Source organism: Pteropus medius, unplaced genomic scaffold, assembly GCF_902729225.1.
Source record: "Pteropus medius unplaced genomic scaffold, Ma_sr-lr_union100, whole genome shotgun sequence".
Classification (NCBI taxonomy): domain Eukaryota; kingdom Metazoa; phylum Chordata; class Mammalia; order Chiroptera; family Pteropodidae; genus Pteropus; species Pteropus medius.
The window spans coordinates 13,265,860-13,290,882 of record NW_024342473.1 but is presented as its reverse complement, the minus strand read 5'-3'; the positions used below and the strand labels follow the sequence as shown (position 1 = coordinate 13,290,882).

Sequence of the window (25,023 nt, the reverse complement as noted above, 5' to 3'; positions counted from 1 at the left end):
CACCCTTCCTGCTCCTTGCAAGGTTGGCTGGCTGGAATTGAAGTTTCCACCAGGGATTATCAGGCATGGACGTGTGCCCACACTGTGTTTAGGGGCTTTATGTGTCCCCTTTTATTGAATTCTTCCAACACTCTCCTCCTTAGGTAGAGGTGATCTGCCTCCATTTTATAGATAAGGGCACTGAGGCTCCTTGGGGATGTGACTGACTCAGCTCTAAAGACTCCTGACTATGAGTCCTGGGCCGAGGGCGCCAACAGGAAGGGTGATTATTTTCTTTACTGGAAGGACAGAGAAAGCTTTCCCAGAGAAGGTGACATTTGAGCTGGGCCCTAAACAATAAGCAGGATTTAGCTCTCTTGGCGGGCAGGGAGAGGAGAGAAGGAAGGGCATGTGATCAGAAGGGATATAGCATGGGCAAAGGCATGGAGGTGTGACTGTGTATGACTTGTTTGGGGGTGTCGGGTAACTCGAGGTGGCTGGGGAGTGGCAGGGGTGGTGGGGGCTTTAGAGGAGGGCCTTATATGCCATGTTAAGGGGTTTGGGTTCCTTGGGGTTCTTGTAGAGCTATGCAGGCAGGCCCTAGGCATCCTCCTGGAAGTGCAGTCTCACAGAGAGAGGGGAGGGGAGCCCACAGTGGCAGGAAGGACAGGGGGTGGCATGTCAGGCCCAGAGGAAGTGAGGTAGGTTTCCTGCCCTGGAACCTGAGCTCAGGCAGTGGCGGCCTCACAGTGCTGCTGTGCTGCACAGGCCCAGCCTTCATCAGAGCTTTAGGTCCCAGGTTGCCCGAGTTCTGCAAGTCCCCTTTCCTCTGTTCTTTTCTGAGCTCATCCTGTGTGCCAGCCTTTGCATACAGTATTCCCTTTAATCCTCACCGACACTTGCCAGGTAAGTATTATTACCCCATTTTATGGGGGAGGAAACTGAGGTTTAGAGAGGTTGGGGGATCTGCCCTAGTTTGCACAGCCCCTCTGGGTGAACTCTTGGGATCCCCATCATCATCTTTCAACAAAAGAATCCTATGTGAGCCCTATTGTTAGTCAGAGGACTGGTAACCTCCTTCCTTCAGAATAAAGAGGACTCTGAGGCTGAACCCAACTTGTCTGTCTCTGCACCGTCAGCACAGACTCGGATATAACTCTGGAGAGCCCCTTAGAGGTCATTTTGTCCATTCCATTTAGTCCTCATATATTACAGATGGAGAAAATGAGACCCACAAGTGGCCCTAGAGGCGAGAGCCCAGCCTTTTTTGAACTAGAGTCTCTCACTGGTTCTAGCCCAGATAAGAAGTTGAGTGATGAGGGATAAATCAGTTAGGGTGCAAGGCCTGAGGGGAAGGTGGCTTGTGTGACACAGGCTGGTGTGGGGCTTCTGTGGGATCATAGCCAAAATGTACTCAGCTGCTTCATCCCACTCAGAGGACTTCAGACAATTTAGGAAAAGATTTCCATCGCAGGACACTTTATGCCATCTGCCTGAAAAGTATGCTATTAACTATGCAAATTTTGGACGTGGTTCTATAGTATAGCGGTTAGCACGTCTGCTTTACATGCAGAAGGTCCTGGGTTTGTGCCCCAATGGAGCCATGGTCCATGGTCTACGGCCATGCCACTCTGAACAAGCTCGATGTCTGATCTTGGAAGCTAAGCAGGGTCGAGCCTAGTTAGTACTTGGATGGCAAACCACCTAGGAAGACCAGGTGCTGAAGGCATAAAAAAACGAACAAACAAAAAAATCTATGCAAATTTTGCTGACATCAAGGTGACTACATCCCCTAGGGTTGTGCAGTGCACAGTTTGCACAACTGTGAGTGGCTGGCCACCCAGCCCTGAAAATGGAGGGAGGTCTCTGGCAACTCTCCCCACTTCTCTATCCCTTTCTTTTTCCCCTAACCCCTTCCTACAGAGCCAGGGATCAGAGGGCATTTCCTACCAGGGTGGGAGAGGAAAAGAAGGGTAGCTGGCATAATGGGAACATTATTTCTCCACGCTGAGCTCAAGATATGTAAAATAATGTGGATTTTTGTGACCCATCTGGCTCTGAAGTTCATTTAGGTGCCACAATATTGGATTCTTTAGGGGCTCTTGATGCTTTATTCCAACAATGGGACAGTGTTTGAAACTTGGATTGTCTTTAAAAATTCAGATTGTGTTGTCACCATTTCTTGTGACCTGTATGATTCAATGAACCAGTCATAGACAAGGAACTCTGGTGTCACCCCGTCCATGCAGGTTTCCTGGATCCTCTATATAGGGAGGGATGCTGAGCTGCACGGCTCCCAGCTCCAGAATGGGCAGCCCCTCGAGGGCTGATTCTGTGTTTAAATCATCTTTGTATCTCCCATGATGCAGGAGCTTCCCTCCCCTTAGGGATTCTAAGAGTGTAAGCTCCTGGCTTTTCCATTTGTGTGCTGACATCTACTCTGTGCTGGCCTCCCACAGTCTGGGAAGAAGAGGGAGGGTAGACTGATGGGTCAGGGCACAGGGGAACCTGGTTTCACCATTCTCTGCTCTGTGGCCTTGAACAAGTTCCATTCCTCTCTGAGCCTCAGTTTCCTTGTATGGAGATGGGGATGATTTAAATAGCTGATTTTTATTGAGCAGTAACTATGGGTCAAGCACTGTGCTACGTGTATTGCATGTCGTAACTTATTCAGAAAGTACTTCCAAGGGCCTCCAAAGTGCAAGGGATACTATGAGGTCTGCTGAGGAAATGGAAGCTTGGAGAATTTAGGTGACTGCCCAAGGTCACATGCAGGTGAGTGGCAGAGTTTGTACTCCAGAACCCCACTCTATGACCAGCCCTTGGTACTGGATGGACACTAGCAGGCCTGTGGAGAGGTCAGCATGGAGCCGACTTGGGGTGAAGGATGGGGATAAGCACTCTATGGTGATGCTGTTATCAATGGCCAGGTCTGGCTGGCCCAGAAGGAGCTTGTAGCCTGAATTCAGGGTCTGGGGCAGTGAGAATCCAGCCAGGTGACCCCAAAGGATGCTGTGGAAGGAGGCCCTCCAAAATGGGATTCTGAAAGACCATATCCAGCAGAAAAGGCAAAGGCTGTCTAGGGCCCTGAGGAAGGGTGCTGGGCTGCCCCTGAGCAGGCTCCTCACTTGTGGCCTCAGATGCCCACAGAGGCTGAGAGGGTAACAGAAGAGAAAGCAGGTCATATTCAGGTCTGTCTGACCCAAAGAACCAGGCTGAAGACAGCATGGGTCTGGGAGTGCCCCAGAAAACAGGTCACTGATATGGTAGCAGTCAACTCACTGGGGCTGCTTCTGGGGAAGCTGGCTTAGCCTCCCTTCCCAGTGCCCCAGGGCTGAATTCACTCCTGACCTTGGACCAGGGACCAGCTTATAGATGGTCCAAGCAGAGGGGAATGTGACTTATTTGAGGAACCTCCTGGCAGAGGCTGGCAGACCTCTAGGCAAGCCAGAGAAGAGACAGGTCTGCAGAGCACAGCCCCAGAGGCTGGACACACACAAATACACATGCAGCACCAGAGGGACAGAATCTGAGGGCCAGACTGGGTGGGTGCAGGGAAGCCAATAGAAACCTAGTATTCCTGCCAAATCCAACAGGCCAGAGTCCTGGAGACACCCTTGCCTTCCTTCTCTCATACCCTACATCCAATCCATCAGCAAGTCCTATAGGCTCATTCCTTTCCCACTGCCCACTGAGCCATCACTTCACTGTCACCTGCGATACTGCAGTAGCCCCTTTGCTGGCCCCCATAGTCCATTCTTAACACAGTAGCCAGAATGGTCCATGTAGCCATGTTATTCCTTAATAGAAGCCCTCCAGCAGCCCCCACTTCACTCAGAGCAAAAGCCATGCCCCACCTCTCAGCACACCTCTCTTTGATACTGTTTCCTACCCCTCTCCCAGTCCCTCACTCTGCTCTAGCCACTGGGCTTGTTTGCTTTTCTTCAAACAAGGCAGGCCTACTCTCCCATCTCCAGGCCTTTGCACTGTTGGTTCCTTCTGCCCAGAACTAGAATACTATTCCTTGGATATCCACATGGCCTGATCATCAGCCTGCTCAGATGTTACTGTATTTCTCAGCATTCTGCAGAAAACAGCACTCAAATTAGGATTATTTGAGAACTTTTTGCAAAGTGTAAATAGGATGTTAGGACAGTGCAGTGCCTGCCCAGGAGCACAGGTACCTTTGCTACTACTAGGCCTGAGGGGAAGGGAAAGAAGTGGCTGCTGGAGCCAGGAAGGAGAGAACTGTGAGAGAGGCCACTTGACAGGAGCAGGGGCCAGCAGGGAGGGAGCCAGGGGCATAAACACCTTCCTTGCCTTCCTGGTTCTCCGGAGTGGGTTCCACATTGGTGAACCAGGCTGGAAGGCCCATAGAAGTATCCTTACCATTAGCCGCTCCCACCCTCAACTCCCAAGTCCTCTTTCCCTAAGCATATTTTCCCATGGCACTTATCTCGTAACATATTTACCTATTCGCTATGTGGGGTTTTTTTTGTTTTTGTTTTTGTTTTTGTTTATCGTCTGTAAACCCCAGGAAGCATGGATTTTGGTTTCTTTTATTCTCTATTACATCCCAAGAACACTGACTGGCATGTAGCAGACACTCAGTAAATAATCCTTGAATAAATGAGTGCCCACTCATTCTCCATGGGCACTTCTAGGCCCCCGCCTGGGGGAGGAATGGGTGGATGCTGCTGTCTGAGGCTCCAGGACTGAAGAGAAGCCAGCAGGACCCAGCTGAGGAGGGAAGGCAAGGCTGTGCCCATAGCAGCACCCCAAACCTGAGGCTCCTGGAGCAGATCCCTGCCTCGCCCCTAGGTTGTGATGTTGAGACCAGAGGATTGTCCTTGGCCTTAACTGCGTTTGGTCTTCTAAACAAGGTGCTGCTCTGTGAAGTCTCCTACCTCATGAATCAGCTCTTTGAGGGCACATCTGGCTCCTTTCCTGGTCCTCCAAGGAATGTTTCCTTCAAGGAGGCCTGAACTTACCCTGCAGTGAAGGTCTAAGAGTTATAGGCTAGGGGCTATGTTCTAAGCCTCCCTCGGCCAGGTCTTGGGTTCCCAGGGGACAGGGTTGTGCGGGGCCTACCTGATCACAGGGCTGCCCTTGCTAGGCTCTTAGGCTCCCTCCCCAACAGATGCCCAGGGTGCTGGGGCCTCCCTGAGATGGCATGCCACCCCTCAATAAGCCTCGATGGCATACAGAACAGAAGACTCAAAACAAGGTGATGTTCAGTCCAGCCCTCCAATTGCAAAATTGTGTATTTTCTCTAAGGGGTTTATCAGCTGGAAGCTATTTCAATACAAATACCAATAGGATTGGGGAGGGAGCCTCAAAAAATGAGATTAATCTTCCTCTGGAAAAATAAACATTTGAAAACAACAGGAAAATTCTGAAAAAGAAAAAGAACATCCCACACAAAACCCAGAGGTCTTAAAGTAAAAGGTTGATAATTTGAACCTGTAAAAGTGAAAACCTGAATGAAGAAAATTATCAAAGAACAAAAGATCACACACTGGAAAAATGCTTTGTAACATAATGTCAGATAAGGGGCTAATCTCCTTAATATACACATTTTAGAAATCAATATAAAAAAAGCAACCAAATTTAAAAATAGGCAAAGTATATAAACAGACAATTACAAGGAAAGAAAAATTTTAAATGAATAGAAATCACATGAAAAGATAATCAACTTCACTCATAATTAAAGAAATGCATAACAAAATAACAATGAAATAACATTTCCAATTGCCAAATTATTACCTATTAAAATGTTTTACAATGTATAGTGCTGGTGAAAGCCTAGGGAAATACAAACTCTTATTTTGTTGGTGGGAATATAAATTGACCAACATTTTACAAGACAATTTGGAAATGGCTAGTGTGTCAGAGTAAAAGTGGCCACACATTCTTTGACAGTCCTCCCACGGGGAGGTAGGGGTCTATGAACCCTTCCCTTGAATTTGGGTTGGCCTGCGAGTTCTCTGACCAATAAAATACAGCAAAAATGATAATGTCCTAGTTCCAAATGTATCCCTTATCTTTCCCAGTGGGTTCTACTTCCTACCTCTTGCAAGCCGACTGGCAGTTTACCTGAACTGTGATTACCTGACATCACCAAACCAGGTGGGGAAGCCCTGCAGAATATGATACCACAAGGAGAGAGAGAGAGGTCACAGAGCACTGAGGCCCAGTCATATGAATGATGAAGCCAGCCTGGAAGAGAATCAGAGTTGAATATCTAGCTGAGCCCTTCCTGAATTCCTGGCTCACAAAATCATAAATAAAATAAATAAAATAAAATGGTAATTTTAAGCACTGAGTTTTGGGGTAATTGATTAAACAGCCATAGGTATCCTAAATAGCAATTCAAATTTAGATTTACCCTTTGACCCAGCAGTTGCATAGATTCTATGAATCTAACCTGCAGAAATATTTGTACAAGTGTACAAAAACATCTGAACAAAGACATTCATTGCAGCATTGTTTGTAAGAGTACAAGACTGGAAACAATCTATTTGTCCATCATTAGGGGAATGGCTAAATTAATTCTAATATATCTAGTTAATGATATATACTGATATACTGCACCTGCTGAAAGCCCGAGACAAGAAAAAGTCCCATTTGTGGTCCTGTGAGCCTAGGGCAACAAAACAGACTAAAGAGTATAGATTCTGGAGCCATAGAGCGGCTCTGCCATTTCTGATCTGTGTGACTTTGGAAAAATTGTTTAACCTTTCTACCACAATATCCTCATCTGAAAAATGGAGGTGATAATCACAGTACCTACTTCAGATGGCTGTGGTGAGAAATAAACTAATTAAAATGACAAGCCTGGCATGTATCTATGCTATATCTATTTTGAAGATGCAAAGAGCTTGAAATTTAAATTGGGTTGGACCAGACTTTTAATATCGGAAAGGGATTTCATAGCAGAGGATCTGCCAGATTGACTTCCTGGGTGGGAGAAGGAAGAGAACTTTGACAAATAAAGTTTTGAAAGCACTGGTGAGAGAATGTTTTTAAAGAAAAGGACTTAAACCGTACATCCTGTTCTGCATCTTGCTATCTTTTAGAGATTCTTCCTACCTCAGCACTTAGACCCATTCAGTTCTTTTTAACAATTGCTGGTCATCACATTGTATGGCTGCACTTCAGTTTATTTCACCATCCTCTCTTGGTAGACTCTTGGGTTGGTTTCAGTTCTTTGCCATAGTTACAAACAATACTGCAGTAAACAGCCTTGCACATTTATCTTTGCCTCATCACTGCTATTATTTCTGTGGTGTAGATTCTTAGGAATGGAGTTGTTGAGCATAAAGTATATGTATAATTTTTTAAACGTTTGATGTTTCAACATATAGTCTCATTTTCTTCTCTACTGCTTTTGTTTTTATAACTTTACTGTCTATTTTCACATTTTTTTTTTAAGTTGAACTTCACTATCATTTTGCCAAGTATTATCAGGCCTTGTTTTGAATGACTACAAGGATGAATCAGCCACCATACCTGCCCTGAAATGTTCACAGTCTGGCAGAGATTGGAGTGGGGATAATGATGTAGTGGGAGCGGGGTGGTGACAAATGCAAAACAAACCCATCCAGGCCGGGGCTGGCACTGAAGGCTGGATCATGGGCTCTGGGAGCCCCAAGGTAAGAGTAACATTTTGGGTCTGGGGCAATCAGGGAGGCCTCCACAGAGGTTTCCTGCCTAGCCTTTGCACTAGTTACAGAGCCCTCTTTAGGACACCAGCTCATTGAATTCTCACAATAGCCCTTTGCATTAGGTAGTGTTATTTTCTCCACCTTTCAGATGAGGAAACAGGCATGAAGAATGAAGGTCTTGCCCGGCTCCAACCTCTCAGTTTTAACTTCCCCTTTCTCTTTCTCTTTGTTATGCTTCCTTTATCATTCACCCCTCTGCCTCCGCCCCACACCTCCTGCTAGGTTGGCAGAACCCTGGGCAGTAACCCTGGGCTCCTATACACTCAGGTACCTGCTGGGCAACCTGCTTACAGAGGTCTGGAACCCAGACCCCATGTGCCCAGGTGAACTGGACCCTGCCTCTGCTCCCGGTCCCAGACCACACAAAGTTGCTTCACTTCCCAACCCATGAATGCCAGGTCATGCCCATCCCTTCTCCTCGCAAACACCTCTCTCGGAAATTAGACTTTTAGAAGTTCTTTTGGGTTAAGCATTTACCCGTTCTGAAGTTTAAAAAAATGTACATTTCTCTAACAGGAACCCATAACCAATTGCTAAACTTTCAGTGTGAATAGTTATTCTGCCTTTTCCCTCTGGTTTTAAAAGGCCTGAGGCTCTCTCGGAGTTTCTTAGTGAAGGGGAAAGTAAGGAGTGTGGGAATTAAACTGGCAGTTAACCTCATATTTACTTACATTCCCGCGACAACTCTTCCTCCCTCACCCCGCCCTCATGGGCCGAGTCCTTAGTCTGGTATTCAAGGATCTCCCCCGGCAATTTTGGGAAATGCCTCAGTAAACAGACGCAGGAAAGCCTCAGAAAACAGAAGCCGGGTGGAGGGCCCAGCGAGAGAGAGTCAGAGCGGCGGGCACCCCGCTTCTCCCTGTGGGGCCTCCTTCTTCACCCGCGGACTTAGCCAACTTCAGATCAGACTACAGCCAGCTCTCCCCAGCCTCTCTTTTCTCGCGCCCTCTGGCCTAGGTCACGCTCATGTCGGCCATGGGGACATATTACGTGTACGCACACCCGCGGAAATTATGGTATTTAGGGGGTAGCTCTTGGCCGGCTCTGACTCCCCCACGTGTTGATAACGGGAACTGCAGTCGGGCCAAGCCGGCTCCTCCCACTCCCGGCAGAGTTCCGAGAGAAGGCTCAGCCTGGAGAAGCTGAGCGCCCACCCACGCACTCTATGACCCTCTCGTCTGGCTCCTATACACTCGGGACCTGCTTGGGCTGTTTTTGAGGCTTTCCCCCAAATCGCTTTCCTTCCGGGCGAGAGAGTTGCCCCCTAGAATCGGGGTGCCCCAGCGGACACTGGTCCGAGAGACGTCCTTAGGCCCCCTCTGCTGGCACAGCCCCGCCCAAGGGCCCAGGACGCAGCAGTGCTGGGGGACCACTGAGTTCGCTTTGGAGAGAGGCACATCTGGATTCCACTCTCAACTCTCACCTGCTTGCAGCAGTGTGCCCCAGGGCGAGTCATTGACCTCTCTGAACTTCGCTTGCCTTCTCTGTAAAATGGAGCTTAGATTTATTGGCACTTGCCTCACAGGGTTGTCAAAATGATTAAAAAGGGTAATACAGGTGGCAGGTATACTGGAGAAGGATAATAATCACCACAGTAATGGGGCACTCATTGTGTGCCTGGGAATGCCTTAGGCATTTTGAAATGACCCTATAAAAATATCATCCACAGATGAAGAAATTGAGGAAAGAAATTGAGATTTAGTGATTTGCCCATAATCACACAGCTAGAGAGTAGCAGAGCTGGGCTTGGACTCAGGAAGACATGGGTACACAAGTGCTGGGAAGTGTGGGTGGGGGTCCAAGGTTTGAGAGTTTAGGGGGCGCCCAGAGGCCTGAAAAATGATCCAGCCAGCCCTATCTCCCTTTGGGTCATTAATCAATGCTTTCTCCCTCTAATTATTTACACCCTCTAGTGTGTACATGGGCAGAGACCCAAAAGACCCTCCGGGGCTATTTTGTTGTGAAGAGAGGGAGAGACTAGACCAGGGTCGCACAGCTGGGCAGCTCAGAAGTGGACTGGAGCCTTAGTTTTAGTCCTGCTGCTCCCCCCACTCCCACCTCTCCTCTTTGGGTGGGCAACTCTGCAGGGTGATGCTCCGTCCTATTAACAATCAAACTACCTACTTAGTACAGGCACCTCTCCAGGGGCTGTCCACCTGCTACTCCTGACCCCACTTGGCCAGAAACTTCTGCCACCTGCCCTGCCCTCCGCCTTCTCCCCCACCATTTCCTCCAGGCACACCAGGCTTCTCTCCCCTCACAGTGCTGATGCTCTAAACAGAGAGAAGACCAGTACAGCCTCTGGTTCCCAAATGCTGGCACAAGACCAACAAATATTTTACCACTGTGTACGTGTGTGTGTGGGGGGTGGGGGGAGGTGCTCAGAGACTGAGTTGTCTTTGCCAGCAATTTATTTAGCACAAGTTTGCTGTGGGAATTATCATTTCATAAGGCAATAGCATACGGGATAATATCTCTTAATAAGCCAAATACAGAAATACTATACTCCAAACAAATGACACATTAATCACTTGGTTGTTCCAGGCAAGGGAAGATAAAGGAATAAAGCCTAAATTTAATATGAAGTGTACCTTTTTACATGAGAAGGCACTGGATAGACCAACCAAAGGACTGATTTCCAGATGCCCGGCACAAAAAGTTAAAGTTCTCTTGCTAGAGCACGTTGCTAGGGAACGAAGTTGCCGGAGTTGGTCTGCGGGCTGATCTCTTTCACTGGGCAGCTGTGCAGTTTACCACTACTATCTATAAGGATTGCCTCGCCAGGACAGGAGCAAATGCCCCAAGGGTATTCCCAGAGTTTTTAGGTTAGCAAGAGCAGCCTCATCCAAGACTACTCTCAAATAGCCCTCATGATCTGTATTTATAGTGTAAATGTCCCCTTGCCATAACTGCTTTTACACATGCTCTTAATGATGAGCCATCGAGGGGCACCCTCACCTACTGGGCTGCTGACTGCTTATCAATAACAGGTGTAGAATAATGACATCCTGGCAAGACTTACTTCATATTTATATCAAAGCAACTTTTTTTTTCCTCTTTGTCATAAACAAGTGGCTTAAAACAACTTCATTTAACTCATAAATGAGTGGATTTGAAATACTATGTGTTTGTGTGTGTATCTTTTGTTAGAAAGGGACTAGCATAATACATAGCAAATGATTTGGCATCTTTGGGTAGATGAATTGTAGCTATTTTATCCCTTGTCTTTATTTAAAATTTTCTTTGTAATGAACAGACATTATTAATAAGACAAGAAATAAAAGTTGTTTTAAAATTCTCAAGAAAAAGGCCAATCGTAAAGGAAAACGAGCTAGAGATGAGAACATATTTTTCTCAGAAAAAAATGAAAACAGTTTTAAACATAGAAAAAGATAACTAACTTTGCTTGTAATGATAGAAATGCTAATTAAAATTACATGGAGTTACCATTTCTTACCTATCAGATCGGCGAAAATCCACCTTTGACAGCATGTTCTGTTGAGAAGACTGGGGAAACTGGTACTCTCCTACTTTGCTGAACCTCGCCACCAGTGCTGGGGGGCCTTGAACTCCTCCTGAATGACTTCAAGAAAGATCACTGCTGTGTCCATCAGGGCCGGATCACTCACAGACCCTACCGCCAACCCATCAGTTTTACAGATGAGGAGGAAGAGAAGGAGCTGGATTTATGGGTGACAATTCGCTGTGTGTAATTCCCCTCATTACTGCCAGACTGTTTTCCAGAATGGCTGATCCAGGCTACTCCCACCAGCAGTTACCTGGCTGTGACAGCTCCTCATTTCTCACCAACATCCAGCTTCCTAATTTCTGGCAGTCTAGTTGGTATTGTAGCTCGTTCTCATTTTAATTTGTATTTTTCTGATCATGAATAAACATGACCATTTCTTCATATGGTTACAGGCTTGCTGGGGTTTCTGTTCCTTAAGAACCAGCCCAAGTCCTTGGGGTCTGACTATTGGAGCCTGGGGACAGGCACCCCGAGTTCCAAGGATGGGGCCTGCCAGAGGCCTTGAACGCACTTCTGGGCGCTAGTAGCTGCGACAGCCGGGGGGGGTGGCGGGTAGGGAGGTTAAGACAAGTTCAGGGGGACCTGCGGAGCCCAGAGTGGCCTCGACACGCTAGACTCGGGTGTGAAAGGCGCCGAGTGGTGGCCAGGTCGAGGGAGGCTGAGGAGGGCCCTGCATGCAGTCTGGTCCGGGATCGGAGGAGGAGGCCGCTGAGCTGCGCCCGCATCATACCCAAGTGCGGAGGCGGGCGCAAGGGATCTGGAGGACGGCTGCCGCCCGCACCTTGACACTCCCCCGACGCAGCCCCGCGCCCCCTCCCCTTCGCTTCCCTGGCCTCGCCCCGGCGGACGCGCGGCTGGCCGGCTGGCGCGCGCGGAGGCTGCGGAGCGGAGGCATGGAGCAGCAGCTGCAGGGCGAAGCCAACGACCGTGAGTCCGCGGTGCCGCGGGGTGCGGGTGCGGGTGCGGGCGCGGGCAGAGGCCGAGAACAACCCCCATACCACTGCGGGGGCGACCAAGGCTACGATTGGCGAGGTCCGCGTGGCCACCTCGGTCTTGGGCTTCTTTGTGGTGCTGAAAGGAACACGGGCCCTGCCGGTGGGACATTGCCGGCGCGCCCGGGACTCGGGCGCGCCAGCTGCCTGGGAGAGCAGGGAGCTGCTGCGGCGGAGACATTAGCTAGAAATAAGATGGTATTTTATTGCCGTCCTTTATTGAGTAGTTTGTGTGCCAGGCCGAGCCAGGACAGGTACGTTATTTGATCTTCCCGGCGGCCCTATGAGTAGAACCTATTGCTATCTTCATTTTTGCAGAACAGAAAGCTGAGGCACAGGGTGGTTAATTAAGCTGCCCAAAGTCACACAGCCATTAAGTGGTAGAAATGCTGAAGGCCCCAGTTCCCAGCATGTCGGTGGTGGATGGAGAGTGGAGACCATATCATATGGGAAACCGAAACCCAGAGGAGAGGAGTTATTGTGCGCTGCAGATGGGATGAGGGACCTTCAGAGCTTCTCTCAAGGAATGTGCCCAGTGCCAGAGCCTCCAGGCTGGGTGGCAGCATCCATGTGGACTTCAGCTGACCTTGGGGGCTTTGGCAGGAAGAGGAGAGAGAGAATGGCACCAGTGACCTCACTGGAATGGGAGTTGGGTTCAAAAGCGGGGGGTGGGGGGGGGTTTGTCTCTATCAAGGTGCTCTTTCAAAGGGTACAGGGTTCTGCCTAGGGCAGAGGATCCCTGTGATCAGGCCCTTAAGGAATGTGCAGCAAGGAGCCTTGTGGTGTGTGGAAGAGAATTCTGGGCAGAGGATCTAGCCTTGGCAAAGGCTCAGAGGCCGGAGTGCAGTGTGTATTTGATGTGACCAGAAAGAGGATATATGAGTTGTGGTGGGTGGAAGAGATGAGACTGGACTTGATTTTATTGGCACCATGCAGTGTCTGCTTCCCTCCATTTGGACTCCTGGCAGTTTGCCATCACAAAACAGATCATTCCCCCTGGGCTTCGGCTAAGAGACGGGAGTCAGAGCTGGAAGGGATATCTTCAGGTCACTTTCTTCAATTTTACAACTGAAGAATCCGAGACCCCCCAAAGGGGACATGACTAGCCCAGTATCCTGCTGCTAGAAAGTGGCAGAGTGGGTACTAGAACCCCAGCTTCTTTAAGCTCGTACCTGAAGTGCCAGCTCTTTTCGCAGACTTGGATCATGGTGGTTTTCAGCCAAGAGCTAAGGAAAGAAAAGCTCAGGACACAGTGCTTTCCAGAGATCTGAGAGGAACTCTTCTAGAAGGGCCCTCTCCTCACCTACAGGAAAAGCAGACCCCTTTGGGGGTGGGGAAGGATGGAGCTATCAGTGAGGACCACAGCTGGAGGGTGATATTTTCCTTTTCCCTGAAGCATTGATATGAAGCTGCCTTCCCCTCAGGGCCTCTTTTCTGCCATTTACCTGAGCTTGTGGCTTGGTTTTCCATGGGGCTAATGAGTCTTAATCTGGGCAGCATCTTTTAGTTCAAAGGCCCCTGAAGAGTTTTAGAGATTTGTGTGTCACTCGTTCATTTAACAAATATATGCCAGCGCCTGAATTTGAGGATACAGCAGTTAACAAATCAGACAAATATCTCTCCCTTCATGAACTTGTATTATAAGTTCATGGGGGAAGCAAACTATAAACCTAATAAATATGTGAATATAGCACATGCCGATGGTGAGAGATGCTCTGGAGAAAAACAATGCAGGGAGGCAGGTAGGAAGGGTGCCTTCCTTGGTTGGGGCTCCACTGGCTCAGTGGGCCCTGAATGAAAGAGGCCCCACCACTTCAGGTCTTTGGCCACCAGAATTTATTCTGTGACCCTTTGTCTTGGAGGAATAATAGTGATGATGATGATGGCATTACTTGCCAGACAACATGCTAGGGGCTTTTTGTATCTTATATTTAATCATTACAATAACCTTGCAGGGCAGCTCACATCCCTATTTGGCAGATAAGGAAACTGAGGCACATGATAATTAAGTCATATGGCCAGGAGGTGGCTCAGCCAGAGCTGATTGCCCTGGGGCAGCAGCTCTGAGGTTCCCTGGGGCAGCAGCTCTGAGGTTGTATCTGAGGCCCCAGAAAGTCCAAGACCCTCTCCCACATCTGGAAAGCTATGTGGAACTTATCAGGAAAACAAAGTGATAGCAGGCCTGTCTGTCACCTCAATACATCCCAGCCTTCCCTGCCCAGACACTGGCCACCTGTCCCAGGATACACAGAGGGGCTGCATCTGGGCATTCACGCTGGACCAAACATGCAGGATGTGGTTTAGCAGCAAGAAAACCACAAGATTACTTGTCCTGTAATGACTGTGCAAAGGGCCAGGAAATATTTATCCCTTGTGCTACTGTGTCTAAGTCTTTTTGGAAGAGGGACAGGCATCTATTAATCTGGGGATCGTTAGTGTCACTCATGGAAGGAGAGTTTTGTGGATTTCTCCCTGTGCCTAGCTTTGGGTCTGCTGTGCAACCTGCATGTGTGGATCGGGAAGGATGAGATGTGGTGAAGGCCCCCAGGGCTGGACTTGAGGTCCAGCCAAGGAAACCATATATCCTCTCAAGCTAAGAGCATTCAGGATGATGGTGGCATGGGGGGTCACCAGGCCTGAGTCCTCTTGACTTCGCCACTAGCCCTCTGAGCCCACCACCGCTCATGGCAGAGGGCCGGCTGGCAGGGGAGTTCTGAGATTCTCTTTAGCGTGAGGCTGTTGGAGATAAAGGTGTAGTGATGAGGGTGAGAGGAAGGCAGAAAGACCACAGAGAAGGCAGAGCAGAGTGGGCCCTGTAGCTGGGAGAAGAGAGAAGAAGAGATGGAGGGATGAAGACAAAGAAGCTGGGTGAACATGCCGCTGGCCTCTCCCAGGGCCGGATGGGAGTAGGTGGCTCAGGAGATCCTGGCTGCTTTCTACACAGCACCACAAAAAAAGGTAGTTATCGACTCCAGTGGGAATGAATTCCATTCCCTTCCCAAGAGCAGTTCTTGGGAAGCAGGCATGAAATCTGGATGATGGGCACCTCTGAGAGATGGGGGGCACACATCTGGCTCCATGGACGGACTTGCTCATGCTATCTCATCTTCAGGGTTTTGCTGAGTCCTGGCCTTGTGGACGTGGGGTGAGTTAGAAGGAAAAGCAGCCTGTCTGGGGAAGTCTTGACACTGAGAGTGGGGAGAGGCATTCCTCTAGAATATCCCGACCCAGGAAACATTCAGGACCGGGGAGAGACTGTTCACTGTTCCTCGTTATGCACTGCGTGGGACCCTCCCTCTCATCCCACATCCTTTTTTCTCCCCTCAGTGCTTCCTCTGGAGAGGCAGCTCCATGAGGCCACCCGCCGGAATGACATCAGAAGGATGAAGGAGCTGATCGGCAGGAGAGTCAATATCAGGGCCAGAAACCACGTGTGTAAACGGGCTCCTCCAAATCGTCTGGGATAGAGACAGAGCGCTGGGGACACCTCTACCCAAGAGGGACAGTTCTTGGAGCCCGCATTTGCATATATTAAATGGGGGAAAACTCAGGTTGTTCACATTGTCTCGAGGTCTCTGAGGTCTTGGCCAAGGTCAGGGTCAGGATTCTGGCCAGGCTTGGGCAATTCCATAGCTCATAGTCTTAACCCCCTGTGACCCATCTGAAAGGCATACCCAGGAACAAAGATTAGAGTCAGGAGGGCAGAGGTCAAAGGTCAGAACTCAGAGGTTAGCAGACAGGCAGATGGGGCAGACACCTGGAGGGGCGAAGATGGGGTAGTGCCTGTGGTCAGAAGTCCAGGGGTTTGAGACCAAGAGAGACCAGACCAAGAGAGGCTGAGCAGACATGAGGCAGCAGTTTAGCTCAGTTCTCTGAGGGCCAGCTGTACCCACTGAGCGTGTAAAGCTGCTGTGGGCCTCTGCCTGCCATTGGGGCCTCGAAGGCAGGAAGATCAATTCCACTGATGAAACTTTAGGGAAGGCTGCAAATGGGGCACTCTACAGCCCTGCTGGGGAAGGGAACAGAGGGAAAAGCCATTCCTTGTGGTGGCAGACATTGAGGACAGGCCTAGGTACCACCCAAGGTAGCCTTTCTCCGCCTTGGGGCTCTGGCTGTCAGGAGGACCTTAGAGGAGATGCCGGCCTTAGTGCCAGGTCAGTGGAGGCTGAAAGGGTTGGATGCAAGATTCCTGACTACAGCAGAGGCTGCTCTGTCTGGGGTGACACGACAGGGATATAATCTGGGTCTTCAGAGCCCTGGGGCTCATCAATAGTAACAGGAATTCTGGAGTGCATCTGGTGTGTTTTGATTTTCAGAATACTCATCCACTTGTTTTCTGGTGGTCCACACTCACCCATGGAGAGGTGAGGAGGGCAGGTACAGCGGGGACAGCAAGTCCCCTTAGGTCACACAGCATGCTATTGGCGATTGGAACCTTGATTCTCAACTCCTGGACAAGCACTAGCAAAGAAGCATGGACTTGTAGGATGATAGGATGCTAATGCCAGACTTATTCATTCATTCATTCATTCATTCATTCAATCAGTAAGCATTTGTTAAGGGATAGGTGCTAGGGACAGCAGAATCTGTGGCAGACACGATTCCTGCTGATAATCTGGTGGAGAGGACTGACATTAAACAAAGTATATCACAAACAATTCGTTCCCACTGTGGTAAGTTGAGAGCATGTGTGGGTTGGAGGGGGCCCGCCTCTCCTGCAGGGGTCAGGGAAGGCTTCTCAAGGAAGTGGTGTTTTTACAGGAGCCGGTGAAGAAGGGCAGAGTTCCAAGGCAGAGGAGACAGCATGGGCAGAAGCCTTGAGGAAGGAGCAGCTAGTCCCTGGAGAGACAGACCATACAGAAAATTAGTGTTTTCTTTTGTTGTCTTTTCACAAGCAGAAAACTCCCGAGGGACCCTGGCTTCCCTTAGGCCTGCTCGGATGTGTTAAGGGCCAAAGGCCACGATGAACTGCCAGGGTGGTCTGAGAATGAGGTGGGGGTCAGGGCCCTTCACCCCTGTTCTGTGGGCAAGAGGGGACAGAACCCAGATTTTCAGGGTTCTTGGAGAATAATCACAGGCCCCAGGTGGCTGCCCAGCAGAGGGAGTAGCAGGAACAGACTTCGAGGGGGGAAGCTGGCATTTCTGAGAAGTAGTGGTGAGTCCCAGGGTTGCAAGTTTGCCTAAGAGCAGTAGGGGCTATGAAGAGTTTTAGGTGGGAGACACGTGGATCTAGTTATTGTGTTTTACTACATTCTTTTCAGCTGCTGCTGTGTGAAGGAAGAGGAAGGGAACAGAGTGGGGCTGGGACCCCAGCCAGCTGGTCACCAGAGCCAGCAAAGGCCCTTCCGCTCTGCAGATCAGCTTCCTGGCGGGGTCGTGAGGAAGGCGTGGGAGGTGGGTCAGGCAGCCAGCCGGTGCCTCACAAGTTTCCTCTTACTCCTGGCAGGTGGGCAGGGTGGCCCTGCACTGGGCTGCAGGTGCGGGGCACGAGCAGGCTGTGCGGCTGCTCTTGGAGCACGAGGCTGCTGTGGATGATGAGGATGCGGTACGGGACTCTAAGGAGGCATGGCTGTGTGTGCATGTCTGTCTGTATGTCTGTCTCAGGGCAGGGGCGGGCACCAGGGCTCACTCTGGGGCTATAAGCCAGCTGTCATTGCCGAGGTTGCCGCTGATACGCAGATGTCCAGGTACAGGGTGGGCAGGGAATCAAAGCGTTCAGAGGCCAGTGACACTGAACTGATCCCATTTTTCCATTGCAGAGTCATACAGATCTCTCCATTTTTGAGGGCCTTTCAGTTCTCAGCCTTTTCAGTTTCTTATACCATGTGAACAAGAAGAGATACGGGATGTAGAACAGATAATTGGGTGGATTAATAAAGGCCTTATTAGTAAAGTCATTAGGAGGTAGGTCTCCCATGATGTGCCACAGGGCTCTCTCCTAGCTAACCTTTTAACCAACAACTTGCATAAAGACTAACAGTCTTATGTAACAAATTGGCAGGCAGCACATTGGTAAGAGAGCAGTGAAGAATAACAGGATCTGTAAAATTAGCTGTACAGGTTTGGGGAAAGGGCTGAATCTGACAATGACATTTGACAGGGATACATTTAAGAGTCTAAATTTAAATTTTAAAAATTATAACCTTCCTGGCAGAAACAGCTTCCATGGAAATACTTTTCTTTGTCCTGGCTTCTCTCTGCTTCCAGGCCCCACCACTAGCGGGGCTTGAGTGGGGCTTGGGGCTTGATTACAGGCTGGGGCTGGGGCAGCACCTCCCCACTCCTTCCTGCACCTGTTTAGGCCTCGTTAAGTGACTCTGGAAGGAGAATGTCTGGGATCCTTAGTCTGATTTTCCCAATAACACACTGGAAATTCTTTCATTAGTCCTTTGCCTACAAAGACCCCCAATATCGCCCCTGTGCTCTGTGATTTCTTCCCTGAGGGATGGAGTGAAAAAAGAAGATATGAAGGAGACTAGTAAGAGAGTGTTTTTACAAATCTCAATTTCCTTTGCAAATAGCAATTAATATATTCTGAAAAATAAGAAGGCTGGTGGGCATGTCTACTTTAGTAACAAGAGGGTGAAGGAGACACTGGAGAAGGGAAATCTTATGGTTGGGGGAAGGTCTCTAGTGATATGCCACCAGGCTCTGTCCTGAGCAATTCCTGGAACTACAACTGTGAGGTATCCATGGGGTTCCGACTGGCAGAAGGCTGTGGCCTCCATGACTCTCCTCCCCCAATCTTGAGCCTTGGACCTTTCAATTCCCAAGCTCCTGTGGGGCTTCTCCCCTTTACTCTGCCCTGTGCTTACTCATTCCCTCCCGCATCCAGCCAGCCCACGATTACTACCTGGGGCTGAGCTCTGAGCCAGTGCTGGGTCTGTTGGCCTCTTTGGCTTTAACTGACACCCATCTGAGATGCTATGGCAGGTCCAGCACCTTCCCCAAGATTTCAGGAGGAAGGGCTCAAATTCTGGTCACTGCTGGCTCTTACTTTCAACTTCTGCTCAATTTTTGCCATCTTCTTAAATTTTAAGTGGAATAACCTATTGTCTCTACTCTGGCATCACCCCAACCATGAATCTCAGTCCTTTTCTCTGATTTCCGTAGAAACCCTATACACATGGCTTTTTGTGGGAAACAGGCTGTCCAAAATAATAGATAGAGGGGATTTACATCACACATGAAAACAATGTAAAAATCCTAAAATTCTATCTTTGACATTCCTGTTCTTTAAAGTCCCGTGGCACTTTCCCTGTCTTGGGCACAGCCTCTGTCCTCAAGCCTCTCTTCAATACTGACCTTGTTTTCCCAGCCCTCACCTCCAAATTTTTACCTGTTCACCCCAACTACTTGTCAAAACTTTTACCCAAGCACAGTCCCTAAGAGGAATTCTGGTGCCAGCTGCTAAGACCCTCCTGCCACCCCTCACAAAGGCTCCTTGTGGAGCCAGTGGGGAGGCAGCTGTGACCAAGATACTGGGATGGGCTTCCCTGCCAGAGGTCCAAACTGAAGTTGAGGCTGATATAGGGCTAAGAGATGGCCAGCCCCATCCTCTGGCCCCTGCCCTAGGCCCTGGGGAGCTCGGAGCATCCAGGGTAGGGCAGATTAGGAGGACACTGCCCCTTAGCTCTTCTTGAGACGGGCCCTGCAGTTTTGCTCCCAGCTAGACTGGGGAGCTCTTGCCCACTATAGACCTACTCCTTATGCTTGTGGGCAGATGCTTTGGCCCATCAAAACAAGACCACACTGTGGGCTCATTTTATGTATGACAGACCTCTGGCCTCACTGGAGGACCTAGAGCCACACATGACCCTGTTTCTATGGAAAAATATATTCTGGTCTTATCTGACTTACAGACACACTTTGGGGGTGCCCAAAACTGAAGGATGACAGCATAGTCTCTAAGCCAAAGATGGTGATGGTCCTCCAGGCCTTCATGCTGCTCAGACCTGGCCTGATACTACCACCAGCCAAGGAGAGAGCAAAAAACCATTGCTGGGCGTGGGGTAGGTTGGCTAGCTGTTGGTGTATCCTGGGGAGTGAGGTTGGAGGCCTGGGGGTGCTCTTCACAGAGAAGGGAAGACTCAGGGAAGATGGGGCAAGACTTCTCTCAGATGCAGAACTCCATGAGAATTGAGATCAGTGAAGGGGCTCTAGTGACCCTGGAGCACTTTACGGATATTGAAGAAGAGCATCCTACAAACAGGCCACCATCAGAAGAAGGCCCTTTTAGATGCTCCCAAGGGCCAGAAGGGTGGAAAGTACAGGGATGCAGATCTTGGGTACAGCATAGGGAGGGACCTTCCCATGGTGAACAGTGTTTGACAGTGCAGTAGATGTCTCATGCAGTGGTGAGGTGCCATCCCTACACATTACAGACTTAAGCCGCCAGCCTGGAGGATGTTCTGTTGGAGATTCAAACTGCTGATTCTCAAACACTAGTCTAGGAGGAGGTCTTCTTCACCAGTTACAGCAAATCAGAAAATAAGAAAAATGTAGTGTGTTTCTTGTGAAGTCCTATTTGGAAAGAGTATATTCTGAGATTGGCTCCTTCCAATTTTTTTGTGTTAAAATGGTCCATCTTTATGAAATGATGGTGTGAGCAGATGGCAGCTGTTTTATTTTTAAGTTTTATTTAGCACCTTCCCTCCTAAAGTTTTTAATAATATATTAGCCTCTATTTTAAAAAAAATTCCTCGGCTTTAAATTCTAAAAGCTTAGAGCTTCCGGGCCTGGGTGGCTTTTATGATCCCTTATGATTGTATGATTTTGCAATATAGACATGGGCCCAGGTGGCACAGCGAGGCCTCCTCACGTCCTCCCCTATGTCCTCTCCCCTAGTTTGGAATGAATGCGCTTCTCCTGTCTGCCTGGTTCGGCCACTTACGGATTCTTCAGATCCTGGTTAACTCTGGGGCCAAGATCCACTGTGAGAACAAGGTAAGGCCTTGCGGGCAGCCCCCTTGCCTCCACTGCCCCTGCCCTCAACTGTACAGGTCTGGTCCCACCTCTGCCTCTTGCCCCCATCACTGCTTCCTGCTGTCCCCAATATGCCTCTGCTTGCTCCAGCTTGCCCTCTGAGAACCCTCCCGAAACCCTAGCTGAGCTCAACTGTTTGAAACTGGGACCCTCGCTGCTCCCACTGGGGCTAGGAGGAGGGCCTGGAGTGCCTCTTCCATCAACATTGAACACCTTTCTTCTGATCCCCCAACCCTTTACCACTCTGGATGTTAGGACAGTCCCCAGTCCTCTGACCAGCCTCCTTATTTACATAAGAAGAATAGAAGTAACACCCTTATAGGTGGTTAGGAAGGTTAAATGAGGGACATGGGGGCCTCCTTCCCCCAACCAATGGGCCCTGCCTTTTCGTGCTGTGGGTGATGGGATAGGAGGAAAGCACCAAACTCTGGGACCTTAGGTAAGTCACTTTATCAGCCGGAGCCTCAGTTTTCCCCTGTGGAAATGAGGATGCTAGTAGGAGAAGCAAGTGCAGTGCTAAGTGTGAGGTACCTGGCACATTAGGGAGCCTGGCAGTCAGTCCCTCGGTGCTCACTGGTCTGCACTGTGGTTTGAGCTAGGAGGGCCCAGCCAGTCAGAGTGCCTGGAATCCCTGCACGGTGGTCCTTAATAAAATGCAGACATTTCCAGGCCAAATGCTGTCAGCCAGGGTTTCTCAACCTGGGTCCTTAGAATTCAGGGATAAAGGGACTTGGCCGGGGGGGAAAAAAAGGACATTTTTTTTTTCATTAACTTCTGCTTGAAAACTAAGCATTTCTTTCAATGATGAATGAATGCTGGGATGGAAGTTGGATGGTCTCTTGAGGCCAAGGCTGGAAAGTCACATGGTACTATGTTCACTACATCCTGTTGCTCAAAGCCCATCACAGGGCCAGCTTTAGATTCAGTGGGTGGAAAATATTGGATTCCCCCTCTTGATGAGAAGAGTAGCACAATCCCGTCACTTAGGGTGTTTCCAAGGGTGGAAGGAATAGTTTCTGCCATCTTTGCAGACAATCCACCTGGTCTTCCTTTTGACCTTTTGTTCAAGGTCCTCCCCAAAGGTATTCATCTCACCTTTAGACAAGCCTTGAGCCAGCCCGTTACCCTGTCTGCTTCAGCTCAAAGCTTTCTCTTTCCCTGCTGCTTACCTGGCTCCACCTTGCCAGGCACTGGTGATATTTTAAGGTTTTACTAAACTATGGACTGCATTATAATTTTACCAGTTTGTCTATTAATATTCTACAGTACATTTAGTCATCTTGTCTCCTCCAATCATGTGATAATTTCTCAGTCTTGTTTTTCATGACTTTGACACTTTTGATGAGTACTAGTCAAATGTTTTGTAGAATGTCCTTCAGGTTGGGTTTGTCTGATGTTTTTCTCATGATTAGATTGGAGTTACAGAATTTTGGGAAGAAAACCACAGAGGTCAAGTGCCCTTCTCACTGTCTCCAATTAGATGGCATATGACACCAAAAAGATTTGTCACTGGTGATGTTACTTTGATCCCATTCTGACACCAATTCTATGTGTTTTTGTTTTTTTTTTTTTACATCACCAAGCAATTAACAGTTCTCCATGGACGCTGACTGGTGGTCCACAAATTTAACTAAATTCTGACACTACTTACCTGGAGTCAGCATCAGATTCCACAGGTTAAGGGATCAGGCCTATAAGACTGCCCCCATGTCACATGCCAACCTGAAAGCTCTCTGAATTGTCCTCTTTTTGGGTTTTTATGGCAGCTTCATTCCATCCTTGGCCAATGGCACTAGATTCAACCTCCAGCTGTCTCCTCTCCCTAGAAGTTAGTGGATGGGACTGAAATTTCCAACCTTCTAATCGCAGTTGATTCCCTAGGTAACCAGCCCCCACTTAGGTTACTTAGGGGCTTTCCCAGTTACCTTATTAACATAACAAAAGACACCTTGAAAGCAAACGTTGCTTTCACAATTTATGAAATTCCAAGGATTTTATAAGCTCTGTTCCAGGAAAGGGGACAAAGACCGAATATATATTTTTTATTATAAATCACAATATCACACTTGATTACTTGTTTAAAATGGTGTCAGGTCTATGGCCATGCTACCCTGAACAAGCCCAATCCCATCTGATCTCAGAAGCTAAGCAGGGTCAGGCCTGGTTAGTACTTGGACCACCTAGGAAGACCAGGTGCTGTAGGCATAAAAAATAAAAAAATAAATAAGAGATTGTAAGCTGACAAGGTCCTTGCAATCTGTGAGGTCAACCAAGGGTTGCCTAACCTAAAAAAAAAAATTAAAAAATAAAAATAAATAAGTAAAATAAAATGGCATCAGCCAGATTTCTCTACTGTAATGTTAGCGTTTTTCCTTACTATGCTCCATTGTTAGAAATTCTTTGTGGTTTTAATTTGCATTTTAATAATAATTAATGTTGTGAGATATCTTTTCCTGTGCTTATTTGCCTACCGTATATCTTTTTTGGTGTCCAAGTTATTTTTTAATTGGGTTGTGTTGCCATAAGAAACATCCAAACCTGTAGAGAATTTTAATGAGTTTCTTTGAGCTAAACTGCCCGTCAGCTGCAGGAAAACAAAATTTCAACAGATTAGGAAAATGCTCCAGAGAATGGCATTTTCGCAACTTATTTTATACATTAGAATCAAAGGAGAAGACAGGAAGAGGGTTACATGAAATCCATTGGTGATAGATTAAGGGGGAGGGAGAAAGCAAAGCAGGGAAGTCTCTCGGATTGGATAAAAAGTAAAATAGAGAGACACATACTTCTTTTATTAGTGAGTACATGACAGTTAATTATTAAACTTTTACAGCTTTTAATACAGGGACAGTATTCTGTGAACAAGATAGCAATGAAGTCTGGTGCGGTAGGCTGTGCCCTGAGGGGCCCGGATAAAGGCATTACTCTGACATTCCAAGTATATGTTATCTTAGATGCAAAAAGACTACAGAAGGGCTTACTTGATGTAAATACTGACCTTTGCGAAGAAAGCTACAGGCCCAGAATGTGACTACCCACCATGACCTGCTTTTAGTTAGGAATTTGTTATGTTCAGACCATTCCATGCGGTTAATTTCAGTCTCTGAGTATGTAGGGCCCACCCTGCTGGTCTCCCCTGAGCTTGTCAGGTTTAGTGTGTGGCCCCCTTTTCATCCACACTTCCCTTCTTTGGACATAAATCAATCCAAGGAATGCACTAATGACCAATCTTTTGGTTGGATAATGTGGTCCCACAGTACTAGGAAGGCTCATTCCTAGGAAGTTTTTGTGTTGTCATTGTCTTACCAAAATGGTGGACCAGTGGGGATGGAGCCAGATTGTAATCTTGGATGGCAGTCAAGGGCAAATATTTTTTCAAAAAGAAAGGCCAGTAAATGGGAGGCAGTCAGGTCTTATGGGCCTTCATTAAGAAAAAAACACACTGAATCTAACCTATACCTCTTCAGTTTTCACAATCTGACCATGAGATAGGTTCCTATTTACAGGTGTTATTAGAATTATTATTATTTTAATATGGATGATCTACTTCTCATTGGAAGCACTCAAGTGTCATTCATTATAAATCTGATTCCTGCTGGTTGTGCAATCAGGGGCCAAGGCTGTAAGAACATAACAGTATAAATTACCATTACCATCTAAATATTTTCAGAGGCCAGGACAGTTAAGAGTTTTATAAATAAATTTCCTGTGCCTCAGCAGCTGTTAATAGCCGGCCAATTTTTTTGGTAGCCATTTCAGCTTCCATCTGAATTAATATAGTCTTTGTTGGTTTAGGGGGTAAGCATGCTCC

The 25,023-nt window shown here is 48.2% G+C and overlaps 1 protein-coding gene, 1 long non-coding RNA gene and 1 pseudogene across 2 annotated transcripts in view; all 3 read left to right on the top strand.

The window, feature by feature from the left end:
- The first annotated feature begins 33 nt into the window (after positions 1–33).
- On the top strand, positions 34–11,624 carry LOC120604526 (uncharacterized). Its single transcript, XR_005653365.1, has 3 exons — positions 34–885; positions 6,033–7,634; positions 11,171–11,624. It is a non-coding gene; the product is annotated as an uncharacterized LOC120604526 (long non-coding RNA).
- A 3,257-nt stretch (positions 11,625–14,881) lies between these two features.
- The window catches only part of ANKDD1A (ankyrin repeat and death domain containing 1A), a 39,284-nt gene continuing 29,142 nt past the window's right edge, over positions 14,882–25,023 (top strand). The window contains exons 1-4 of the mRNA XM_039865297.1: positions 14,882–15,185; positions 15,555–15,658; positions 17,674–17,772; positions 21,075–21,173. Of these exons, the coding sequence (XP_039721231.1) occupies positions 15,077–15,185; positions 15,555–15,658; positions 17,674–17,772; positions 21,075–21,173 (411 nt within the window). The 5' untranslated portion in view covers positions 14,882–15,076. The remainder of the gene's footprint in view (positions 15,186–15,554; positions 15,659–17,673; positions 17,773–21,074; positions 21,174–25,023) is intronic.
- Positions 23,306–23,417, top strand: LOC120604717 (uncharacterized; annotated as a pseudogene).